Source organism: Symphalangus syndactylus, chromosome 18 (genome assembly GCF_028878055.3).
Source record: "Symphalangus syndactylus isolate Jambi chromosome 18, NHGRI_mSymSyn1-v2.1_pri, whole genome shotgun sequence".
In the NCBI taxonomy this organism is placed as follows: domain Eukaryota; kingdom Metazoa; phylum Chordata; class Mammalia; order Primates; family Hylobatidae; genus Symphalangus; species Symphalangus syndactylus.
Window position 1 is genome coordinate 57292952 of NC_072440.2, and position 12271 is coordinate 57305222.

The window sequence follows — 12271 nt, forward strand, 5'->3', positions numbered from 1 at the left end:
TACTGTAGCTGTTCATTTTCTCTACTGGATTGTGAGCTCAGGGAGCTACTATTTGAACTTTTTAGAAATATTCAAATATCAGAGTTGGAAGGGTATTGCTGTTTGTAATATCTGAGGATGGGCTGAGAACTTAAGACATCTTGAATCAGAAGAGGAATGGCTGAATAGTTTGGTGACATAAAAATTTTCTTGAGCCCTAAGTAATTCCCCCCAGCTTTATCAAAAAAGCAGCTCCAAGTTTGTAAGCTGTGAAATGTGTCATAGCTCAATACACAGAAAACGTAAACATGTTCCCTCAAAGTGTCTCTGAGGTGGTGTTTGAAACAGGTGTAGAGACCTTGAGCATTAGAATTGTAGGAGAAAGATGGTTAAGATCTTTATCAGTGCTTCTCTACCTAGGCTGCATGTGAGAATGGCCTGCAGCTTTAAACATATTTCTGCTGGATGTTAAATCCAAAGCTCTGAGTGGTGGACATGGAGCTTTGGTATTCCTTCCCAGGTGAGTCTCACACACAGCCCAGGTGAAACAGCCTTCTACATGTTAGTCAATATTAATCATTCAGGAAAGATGGGGGAAAGTAAAACTTTGAAGGTGTAGATTGAGCTTGAACTGAAAACAGTTCCCATCCACACACACCCGTGTGTGTCTGGAGAGGCTTCTGGGGGTCATGCTCCAAAAGGGGACACGTACCCATAGTAGTCCAGTCCATATTTGGTTTATGTTGCCATTTTGTAGCTATCTCATTTTGTGAATTGGTTTTTGATGTACTAAGACAGCAGTTGGCTCATTGCGTCCTAAAATTATTGCATCCCAGTGTAAAATGTCATTTTAAGATACCATGTAAACTGTTAAATTTTGCCTATTGGCCTACCACTGCTCCTGGTATTGGAAATACATACTGGCCAGTTAGTTGCCTTCTGACTTGTTTATTTACAAAGCAAGGAGAGTAACCTGCCTCAGCCAGGGTGTCTGGGAGGGTGAGCCTTGTGGGAGTGCCTACCGCTGTGGCATTGTGGGTGACCAAAGAGTAAATGAATTTGAATGGGGACTCTTTGGAAAAACAGATCTTCACCATAGAACATTTAAATGTTCAGAATGCCTAAGCTGCACAAACCAGTGCTTTTTTAGTTGGGTTGAAAGAATTAAGTCCTAGGAGGGTCTGAGTCAAGGTTCTTCTCCGCTCGCATATTTCTGTTGCAGGGGCAAGTCTGATGGGAAATAAAATCTTTCAGTTCAGCCTCTGACTGTCTCTCCCCAGGGGAAACCACTATAAACGAAGCCACCATATCCTTCCAAAAATGTTCAAAAGAATCCTGCTTTAAATATGCTTCTGCCCTTTGCTTTTATAACTTAACACACTGAAGATCCTCCCGTAGGATCACAGACAGATCACTGCATCTATCTGACATGTTGTTTATCAGTATTCCGTAGGGTAGTAGTTGCTGGCACCCTGTCACCCCCTTCTCTAAAGGGGAATCTTTCTGCAATCTGTCTGATTTTTCCTTCCTTTGCTTCTTCACTGAGACTTTACTGAGTTTGCAGGCTCTTCTCCCGCATTTTCTTCCGCTTCTCTTGAGGCTTGCTGCTGGCCTCCATGCCAGGGAGATGACCATCACTCTTGGCAGGCTGAAGAAGGATGCCACAAAGCTGGGATAGCAAAGTTCAGTGACGAAATTAGAATCGGATAGATCTTGACAGGCCGGAATCCAGCTAGTTGACATTTAACTGGGATAAATATAGAGTCTTGTGCACTGGTGTTAAAGAAAACCTGTAATAGTGTAATTTGAGAGAAGTTCTGTAAAGCATCATATAAATGTAGTTAACTATCCCTGAACTAACCTACTCCTAGAATGTAAGTTCTGGAAAAGACCTTAGTGTCAACATTCTTTACAGGCTTTCTTTACAGAGCTCCCTCTTTAGGCTAGGAAAGGCTCTTTGGTAAGTTTCTTTTTTTTTTTTTTTTTTTTTTTTTTGAGACGGAGTCTCTTTCTGTCTCCCAGGCTAGAGTGCATGGCACAATCTCAGCTCACTGCAACCTTTGCCTCCCAGGTTCATGCCATTCTCCTGCCTCAGCCTCCTGAGTAGCTGGGACTACAGGCACCCGTCACCATACCCGGCTAATTTTTTACATTTTTAGTAGAGATGGGGTTTCACCATGTTAGCCAGGATGGTCTCGATCTTCTGACCTCGTGATCCGCCCGCCTCAGCCTCCCAAAGTGCTGAGATTACAGGCCTGAGCCACCGTGCCCGGCATAAGTTTCAAATATAAAATATGTGGTTTTTAAAAATTTTCTTGAGACAGAGTCTCGCTCTGTCCACCAGGCTGGAGTGCAGTGGCGTGATCTCAGCTCACTGCAGCCTCCGCCTCCCCGGTTCGAGCGATTCTTCTGGCTTTAGCCTCCTGAGTAGCTGGGACTATAGGTGCGTGCCACTATGCCTGGCTAATTTTTGTATTTTTAGTAGAGATGGGGTTTCACCATGCTGGCCAGGATGGTCTTGATCTCTTGACCTCGTGATCCGCCCACCTCAGCCTCCCAAAGTGCTGGGATTACAGGTGTGAGCCACTGCACCTGGCCCATTTATTTTTTTGAAACGGAGTTTCACTCTTGTTGCCCAGGCTGGAATACAATAGCGTGGTCTTGGCTCACTGCAGCCTCCGCCTCCCGTGTTCAAGTGATTCTCCTGTTTCAGCCTCCCAAGTAGCGGGGATTATAGGTGCCCGCCACCACACTTGGCTGATTTTTGTATTTTTGTAGAGATGGGGTTTCATTATGTTGGCCAGGCTGGTCTCCAACTCCTGACCTCAGGTGATCCACCTGCCTCGGCCTCCCAAAGTGCTGGGATTACAGGCATGAGCTGCCGCGCCTGGCCCTCAAAATATGTTTTAAAAACTGTAGATGAACTAAATTTTACTGCCCTGAAACAAGTAATTTGTTTTACTACTTGTTTACCATCCATATGCTAGGCACAAGGATAAAGCAGTGAGTGAGACTGGGAAGGAGACAGATACAGAAAGAAAAAATATTGGTGTCCACAGAGTTGTGAAAACATGGGGATGTTCAGTGCAACTTAAGCATTCTGGCTTCACTGATGTAGGCAGTTGATGTTCTCACTAATACTCTTGTATAAACACAGTTGTAGTCCTCCCAGGTAGACATCTTCCTTAAGCCCCTTATACATAGAAACCACAGGACTATCAGATGAGTAATTTCTTTTTGCATATTTCCCAGTGTCAGATTTTTTTTTTTTTTTTTTTTTTTGAGACAGGGTCTGTCTCTGTCACCCAGGCTGGAGTGCAGTGGCACAATCTTGGCTCACTCCAGCCTCTGCCTCCCGGGTTCAAGCGATTCTCGTTCCTCAGCTTCCTGAGTAGCTGAGACCACAGGCGTGTGCCACCATGCTTAGCTAAGTTTCGTATTTTTAGTAGAGACAGGGCTTCACCATGTTGACCAGGCTGGTCTCGAATTCCTGACCTCCAGTGATCTACCTGCCTTGGCCTCCCAAAGTGCTGGGATTACAGGCATGAGCCACAATGTCTGGCGCCCAGTGTCAGATTTGAATTTTGATTGATTTAATTGCACACTTTGAGAGCTGAAAAGGATTATTAGCATCTTCTTTACCTTTCTTTAGTTAACTCTTATATATGCCATTTTAAATGTGTAGCTAAGGTCCAGTGCAGTGGTGCATGCCTGTAATCCCAGCACTTTGGGAGGCTGAGGAAGGTGGATCACTTGAGACCAGGAGTTCAAGACCAGCCTGGCCAACGTGGTAAAACCCTGTCTCTACTAAAAATATAGAAATTAGCCAGGTGCAGTGGTGGACACCTGTATTCCCAGCTACTTGGGAGGCTGAGGCATGAGAATCGCTTGAGTGTGGGAGGCAGACTTTGCAGTGAGCCAAGATTGCACCACTGCACTCCAGCCTTGGCGACAGAGCGAGACTCTGTCTCAAAAGAAAGAAAAAAAGAAAGAAAAATTTTTTTAAAAATGTGTAGCTAGGTTACCTATCAGAATAATATACTAGGGATCAGGAATCCTTGGTTATTTCTACTAACTAGTAAAAAAAAAAAAAAAAACCTGGGCCTGGCGCTGTGGCTCACGCCTATAATCCCAGCACTTTGGGAGGCCACGGGGGGTGGATCACTTGAAGTCAGGAGTTTGAGACCAATCTGGCCAATGTGGCGAAACCCCGTCTCTACTGAAAATATGAAAATTAGCCAGGTGTGGTAGCAGGCACCTGTAGTCCCAGCTACTTGGGAGGCTGAGGCTGGAGAATCACATGAACCCGGGAGGCAGAGGTTGCAGTGAGCCGAGATCGTGCCACTGCACTCCAGCCTGGGTGACAGAGTGAGACTCTGTCTAAAAAATAAAAAAATAAAAAAAGAAAAAACCTGGCTTTTCAGCACATCACTTTTCTGGGACTTAGTTCCTGCATATGGAGAAAAACTCACAGTAGTATCTGGCATCTTAGATGGAAAAGTTATTTTTGTGGGATTGTCCTGTATTGAGCATTCCTGACTAAATGAGTAGGGAATGAGTTCCCCAATCATTGTACTATTAAAACTACCCTTGCCCATTTCTTTTTTTCTTTTTCCTTTTCTTTTTTTGAGACAGAGTCTCACTCTGTCGCCCAGGCTGGAGTGCAGTGGAGTGATCCTGGCTTGCTGCAGCCTCCACCTCCCAGATTCTCCTGCCTCAGCCTCCTGAGCAGCTGGGATTACAGGCACATGCCACCAGGCCCAGCTAATTTTTGTATTTTTAGTGGAGACGGGGTTTCACCATGTTGGCCAGGCTGGTCTTGAACTCCTGATCTCAAGTGATCCACCCGCTTTGGCCTCCCAAAGTGCTGGGATTATAGGTGTGAGCCACTGCGCCCGAACCCCTTGCCTATTTCTATTTCTTTTCTTTTTTTTTTTTTTTTTTTTTTTTTTTTTTTTTTTTTTTGTGAGACGGAGTCTTGCTCTGTCGCCAGGCCGGAGTGCAGTGGCGCGATCTTGGCTCACTGCAGCCTCCGCCTCCTGGGTTGAAGCAATTCTCCTGCCTCAGCCTCCCGAGTCGCTGAGACTACGGGTGCACGCCACCATGCCTGGCTAATTTTTGTATTTTTAGTAGAGACAGGGTTTCACCATATTGGCCAGGATGGTCTCCATCTCTTGACCTTATGATCTGCCCACCTCGGCCTCCCAAAGTGCTAGGATTACAGGCGTGAGCCACCGTGCCCGGCCGCCCCTTTCCCATTTCTGAAGAATGCAGAATAGCACTCCTGGTTGAGAACTACTGTCTTAATTTAATCTGATTATAATAGTCTTTATCTTATTTTTGGATCCACTCTTCTCAGATGTTAAAACACTGTCTTATTTGTGAGGGACTTTTACCTTTTTCAAATGCCATACATGTGTATGTATGCTCTTAGATAAGGAACTTGACTCAACTACTATTATTTAAGAACCCACTATGCTCAAGAGATTGGATACAAATTATTCAGGGTTACCAATTCTTGATATTTGGAGTTGAAATCAGAATGTCACCGTATTAACCCAACATTGATCCCCAAACTGAGAACAAAATGACAATTTAGAAAACCCAGGCCCACTTAAGTGCACTGCTCTGTCTGGAGAGCATCCAATCCTATTCTGCTAAAGCCGGAAAATCCGGATAGGTCAAGACCAAGAATGATTGCTTACCAATACGTGGCCAGCTTTGTTTTACTTACATCTCCAATCACTGCCAAATTTTATTGAGGCTAATTCCAGACATCTTGTTTTATCCTTAAACACTTTAGGATGTGTCTCCAAGAGAGAACTCTTTATTTTTTTCCAAGTTTTAAAATTGTGGTAAAATATACATAACATGAAATTTATCATCTGAACCATTTTTAGGTGTACACTTTAGCGATATTAAGTACATTCAAATTGTTGTGCAGCCATCACCACCATCCATCTCCAAAACTCTTTTCTTTTTTTTTTTTTTTTGAGACGGGGTCTCGCTGTGTTGCCCAGGCTGGAGTGCAGTGGTGCCATCTCGGCTCACTGCAAGCTCTGCCTCCCGGGTTCACGCCATTCTCCTGCCTCAGCCTCCTGAGTAGCTGGGACTACAGGCGCCTGCCACCATGCCTGGCTAATTTTTTTGGATTTTTTTTTAGTAGAGACAGGGTTTCACTGTGTTAGCCAGGATGGTCTCAATCTCCTGACCTCATGATCCGCCCGCCTTGGCCTCCCAGAGTGCTGGGATTACAGGTGTGAGCCACCGCGCCCAGCCCAAAACTCTTTTCATCTTGTAAAATGGGTGCTCCATACCTGTTAAGAAATGACTCCCCATTCACACTCCTCCCCCCAACCCCATCTACTTTTTGTCTCTATAGGTTGTCTATTCTATATACTGGAATATCAATGGAATCATACAATATTTGTCTTTTTGTGTGACTGTCTTTTTTTTTTTTTTTTTTTTTTTTTGAGATGGAGTCTCGCTCTGTTGCCCAGGCTGGAGTGCAGTGGCACAGTCTCAGCACACTGCAACCTCCACCTCCTGGGTTCAGGTGATTCTCCTGCCTCCGCCTCCCAAGTAGCTGGGATTACAGGCGCCCACCACTATGCCTGGCTAATTTTTGTATTTTTGGTAGAGACAGGGTTTTACCATGTTGGCCAGGCTGGTCTCGATCTCCTGAGCTCAAGCAACCCACCCGCCTCAGCCTCCCAAAGTGCTGGGATTACAGGCGTGAGCCACCTCACCAGACCTTGGTTTTTTTTTACTTAGCATAATGACCTCAAGGTTCATTCATGTTGTAGCATGTGTCAGAATTTCCTTCCTTTTTAAGGCTGAATAATAATCCTATTGCATGCGTATAACACATTTTGCTTATCTATTCATCCATTGATATACACTAAGAATTCTTTATTTTTTAACTCTAATAACATCACACTGAAAAAAAAAAATCAGTAGTTTCTCAGTATCATCCAGTATCTTGTCAGTGTTGTTTCTCTATTTGTCTCAAATGCTTTTTTATACATTTGGTTTATTTGAATCAGCATCCAAAGAAGGCCTATGCATTGCATTTGGTTGACATTTTATGTATTAGAGCTGCTTTTTGAAGCAAGCTTTGATCTTATTTTTTTATACTTAACACAAATGTAGTATTTTATTTGTGTACATTTATCTTTTTAATTTCATAGTCCTTTCAAATCTGTTAAGATTCTGATTGTTACTCTAGTATATTGACAGTCTCAAAACATACCCTTAGCCAATAAAACAGTCCCTGTATATGACTTTGGTTAGAGTCATTACTCAGAATATTGACTAGCAGATGATTAAGGTCAGAGCTCTGGGCCCTGGCAGCAGACAGACAGAGATCCATGTGGCCAGCACCACTGAGGTGCAGTTCAGCTGTGGACACAAGCTCACCTCATGCTTTTCCACCTGATTCCAAGAGTCTTTTGTTTCATACATTGTTTGGGCTTTTATGTGCTAAATGGATTTGATGGATTCAAAATGAATTTGACTCTGAGAAGAAACAAGAGATTAAGTAAATATGAATAACTAACACAAAGCAAAGCTCTCTATTCTATAAGCATGCCACAGATAAAAGGCTTGGGGTAGGGGGACTGATTATCCGTGAAAGTTACTTTGGCTACCTCAGTAGAGGTAAGCCAGATACTTTGCTGAAATGAAGATTTATTCTATCACATTTACTTGGCTTCAAGAAAATTAGATTGGTTTGGCATGACTTCTTAGTGAGCCCATATTGATTGCAGGTATTCATGTTTTTCTTTTCAAAGGGCTCACAAATCTGATGGATAATGTTGTAGAATTTGGAGGGGAAACCTCAAATGCAGCAGTCTTATCTTCTGGAATCCCACTGTCTTCTGTTTTATTAATAAATATTGTAAATCCTAGCACTTTGGGAGGCTAAGGCAGGCAAATTACTTGAGGTCAGGAGTTCGAGACCAGCCTAGCCAATATGGTGAAACCCCGTCTCTACTAAAAATTACAAAAATTAGCCGAGTATGGTGGTGCATGCCTGTAGTCCCAGCTACTCGGGAGGGTGAGGCAGGAGAATTGCTTGAACTCGGGAAGCGGAGGTTACAGTGAACCAAGATTGTGCCATTGCGCTTCAGCATGGGCATCGCAGCGAGACTGTCTCAAATAAATAAATAAATAAATAAATAAATAAATAAATAAATATTGTAACTTCTAGGGCATTTGTATTATTCTATTTTTCAGGATTTTTCTATTAATTGCAGACAGAGTAAATAACACTAATCTGTCCAGTTGTAGTGGCTCAAGCCTGTAATCCCAGCACTTTGGGAGGCCAAGGCAGGTGGATCACCACAGGTCAGGAGTTCGAGAGCAGCCTGGCCAACATGGTGAAACCCCGTCTCTACTAAAAATACAAAAAATAGCTGGGCATGGTGGCGAGTGCCTGTAATCCCAGCTACCCAGGAGGCTGAAGCTGGAGAATCGCTTGGACCCGGGAGGCGGATGTCGTAGTGAGCCGAGATCACGCCACTGCACTCCAGCCTGGGGGACAGAGCTAGACTCCGTCTCAAAAACAAAACAAAACAAAAACCCCACTAATCTGATCTGTGTCCTCCAGGAATTTATGACCTTGGATGTGAACTAAAGTAGGAGAGGATGATGGAGTTTGAACATGGCTCATTTGTGAGAAAGGTGGTGAGACTGGGAGGTTTTCTTTGGTTGTGATGATGTGGTTTCCTGGTTTACTAAGTATCAGTGGTTGTGCTTGTGGGACTTCTGTTGTCTTTTATTCTTGGTTTACTTAAATATGTTTACTTAAGTAAATTATGACCATCTTCATGGGCTGCTCCTCTGCCTCCCTTCTAAGCCTTGGTGTGTCCTGGGGCTCTGTGCCCTGGGCTCCCAAGCCATTCACTTCACGGTCTCTCTTGGTGCTTCCATCCAGTCTCATGACTTCGCCTGCCACAGATGACCCCCATATTCTTATTTTGGGGCTTGAATTTTTTTTAGACTTACAAAAAAAGTTAAGCAAAATATAATACCTAAGAAAATTCCAAAAGTAACAAGTGCTGAGGACGGCAGGCCCTACCAGATGTTACAAAACCTCCATAAATAAAATAGTGTGATGCTGATGTGTAGATAGATGTCGGGAACTTCATGATAGCTGAACACATGGAGGTTCCTGAAGAGCGGTGTGCTGGAAAAGGCAAGGACACCCCTCGTTCCTTTCTCTATGCGCCTCTTCCATCTGGCGGTTCATCAGTATCCTTTGTAATATCCTTTGTAATAAATGAGAAACGTGTTTCCTTGAGTTCTGTTAGCCACTCCAACAAATTAGTCAAACCCAAGAAGAAGGTCATGGGAACCCTGCTTTATAGCTGGATGGTCAGAAGTACAGGCCACAGCCTGGGGCTTGCGATTAGTGTCTGAAATGGAGTCAGTCTTCTGGGACTGAGCCCTCAACCTGTGGGATCTGATACTATTTCCAGGTAGATACTGTCAGAATTGAATTAAATTGTAGGATATCTAGGTGGTGTCTGCTGGAGAAACCCCACCACATCTGGCGTTGGAAGTCTTGTGTTGAGTGATGTGTGAGAACAGGAAAAATACTTTGGTTTTTCCTATCCTTAATAAACCACTCCTAGCATTATTTTCTTTGCTATGACCCAAGGTTGTAACATGAAGGGACTTTCTTGTAATAATGGCAATATCAACTGGCAAGTTCTATTTTTTAAAAAATTATTTCACTACAGTTATGAAGTAATGTTTTTTTGCTGTTATATGTGTTTTTTGTTTGTTTTGGTGGACTCATTTGGGAACATAATCACCACTTAGTTTATCTTTTCTGTGTTAAAATGGAATATGAATTTCGAACAACTCAGTATTGTGGTCAGAACACAGGCTTTATTATACCTAGCTCCATCATTAATCAGCTTCGTAATTTCTTTTTTTTTTTTTTTTTTTTTTGAGATGGAATCTCGCTCTGTCGCCCAGGCTGGAGTGCAGTGGCGCAATCTCGGCTCACTGCAAGCTCCGCCTCCCGGGTTCACGCCATTCTCCTGCCTCAGCCTCTCCGAGTAGCTGGGACTACAGGCGCCCGCCACCACGCCCGGCTAATTTTTTGTATTTTTTTTAGTAGAGACGGGGTTTCACTGTGGTCTCGATCTCCTGACCTCGTGATCCGCCCGCCTCGGCCTCCCAAAGTGCTGGGATTACAAGCGTGAGCCACCGCGCCCGGCCCAGCTTTGTAATTTCTGAAAGATTTCTTAACCCCAACACTTTGTTTTTCCCAAGTGTGAGGTGTGTGTGAGATGCTTGTCTCAGTGGGTTAACAGGAAGATGAGATGAAGTGATTTGTGGTCCTGTAGCCTGCTCCACTCAGCAGCTAGAACATCCAATATGTGCTAGACTCTGCTACAAAAGACAAATAAGGCACCGTCCTGAATTATACTCTCAGTATGAACAGTCTCACTTGTGTTCCTTCCAAAGGGTGGTGTGATTTTAACGCAGTGGTCCATGATCTTTGATCTTTGTTGCTAGTGTGAGCCTCTTCAAGGTTACACAAGGTAACAGATGTTAAATGGTCCAATCAGTAGCAGTAGAATTGGGGCTGAACAGAACAGTGTTTAAAAATAAAGGTGTCGGCCAGGCGCAGTGGCTCATGCCTGTAATCCCAGCGCTTTGGGAGGCGGAGGCAGGCGGATCACGAGGTCAGGAGATCGAGACCATCCTGGCTAACACGGTGAAACCCCGTCTCTACTAAAAAAAATACAAAAAATAGCCGGGCTTGGTGGCAGGCGCCTGTAGTCCCAGCTACTTGGGAGGCTGAGGCAGGAGAATGACTGAGGCAGAGCTTGCAGTGAGCTGAGATCACGCCACCGCACTCCAGCCTGGGCAACAGAGTGAGACTCCGTCTCAAAAAAATAAATAAATAAATAAGTTAAATAAATAAATAAATAAAGGTGTCTTCTAGGTAGGTCAGAGCAGAGAAATTTATAGAAATAAGCTTGGTGCTTTATGGGAGTGATAAACATTTATTGAGTATGTGTTTTCCCAGAGTTTTTCATTGAAGCTTATCCCATTAACAGGTCTTGATTTAGCCCAGGCACTGCGTATAAGATGGCCTTTGGAGAAAGGCGCATGGTTTCAGTTTACACAGTAGTAGCAATCCATCGGCCCTGGAAGATGTGCCAAACCTGCTGACTTTCTTATTAACCCCAGACTCTCCAGGAAGTAGTCACACTGACTTAGAAATTCATTCAAGTCAGATTTAGACAGATTTGATGATATCTAGGGAAATATTTAAGCAAAAACTTTTGGCCAGTTCTTTTTTCTTGCCTTTTAGAGAAATCAGGTTTTGTGTTTCCTCCCTTTTTCCCTTCCACTTCCCTTGCCTTCACCTCTCCAAGACATCCTTCCTCCCAAAGCTCTCCTCAGTGGTGGGCTTATCTGTGACACCTTATCTTATGGTGTTCTTTGGGAGTTCACCCCCAACTCATCTCCTCCTGTCTGTATCACTTGTGGCATCCTTGACACTGCCTAATGTCATCCTGCGCATGTCTTATCTCCACTGTGGGTTGGTAATCCCCTTGAGAGTTGATTCACAGGCTTGGATGGATCTATTACAGGTGTAGAACAGCAAGCTAATGTTTCCTTCAAGTGTTTACCTAATGTTAACTTTTTTCTAAATTTTATTTAACTTCTCCTCCTCCTTTGCTTTTGGCTAGTCAATCCATTTCAGAGGAAAAAAATTTAATCAAATGCTTTTTTTCTGTTTAGCTCCAAAACCTTGGAATTAATCCAGCCAACATTGGATTCAGCACACTGACCATGGAATCTGACAAGTTCATATGTATCCGAGAGAAAGTTGGTGAGCAGGCACAGGTCACGATCATTGACATGAGTGACCCAGTGGCTCCGATCCGACGGCCTATCTCTGCAGAGAGTGCCATCATGAATCCAGCCTCTAAGGTGATAGCTTTGAAAGGTAAACCCGATGGGATTATTAGAAAGGAATCTTATCTCATTTTAACTGCTTTGTTATCTTAAATATTGAACAAGTGTCACTAAGTTCATGGCGAAGTGTTCATCAATAGTATTCAACTTAATTCCAAAAGTTTTAGCAAAAGTTACGTTTAGTGTGCCCTAGTAAGAGGCCCCTGAGCACCGGAGCTTCTTGGTTACATCACCCACAGCGCCAGGCACACCAAGAGGAAGAAAATGCCCAGGACTTTGTCTTCATGCGACTAGGAACGCACAACAGCACTGTGCATGTTTCCCAGGAAGGCTGTGTGGCCCC

The 12271-nt window shown here is 43.8% G+C and overlaps 1 protein-coding gene across 4 annotated transcripts in view; it reads left to right on the forward strand.

Moving 5' to 3' along the window:
• CLTCL1 (clathrin heavy chain like 1) overlaps positions 1-12271 on the forward strand; it is a 111956-nt gene that overhangs the window by 4466 nt on the left and 95219 nt on the right. For all 4 annotated transcript variants that reach the window (XM_055253582.2, XM_055253583.2, XM_063623338.1 and 1 more), the window contains exon 2: positions 11752-11959. In XM_055253582.2, coding sequence (XP_055109557.2) covers positions 11752-11959 — 208 coding nt within the window. The remainder of the gene's footprint in view (positions 1-11751; positions 11960-12271) is intronic.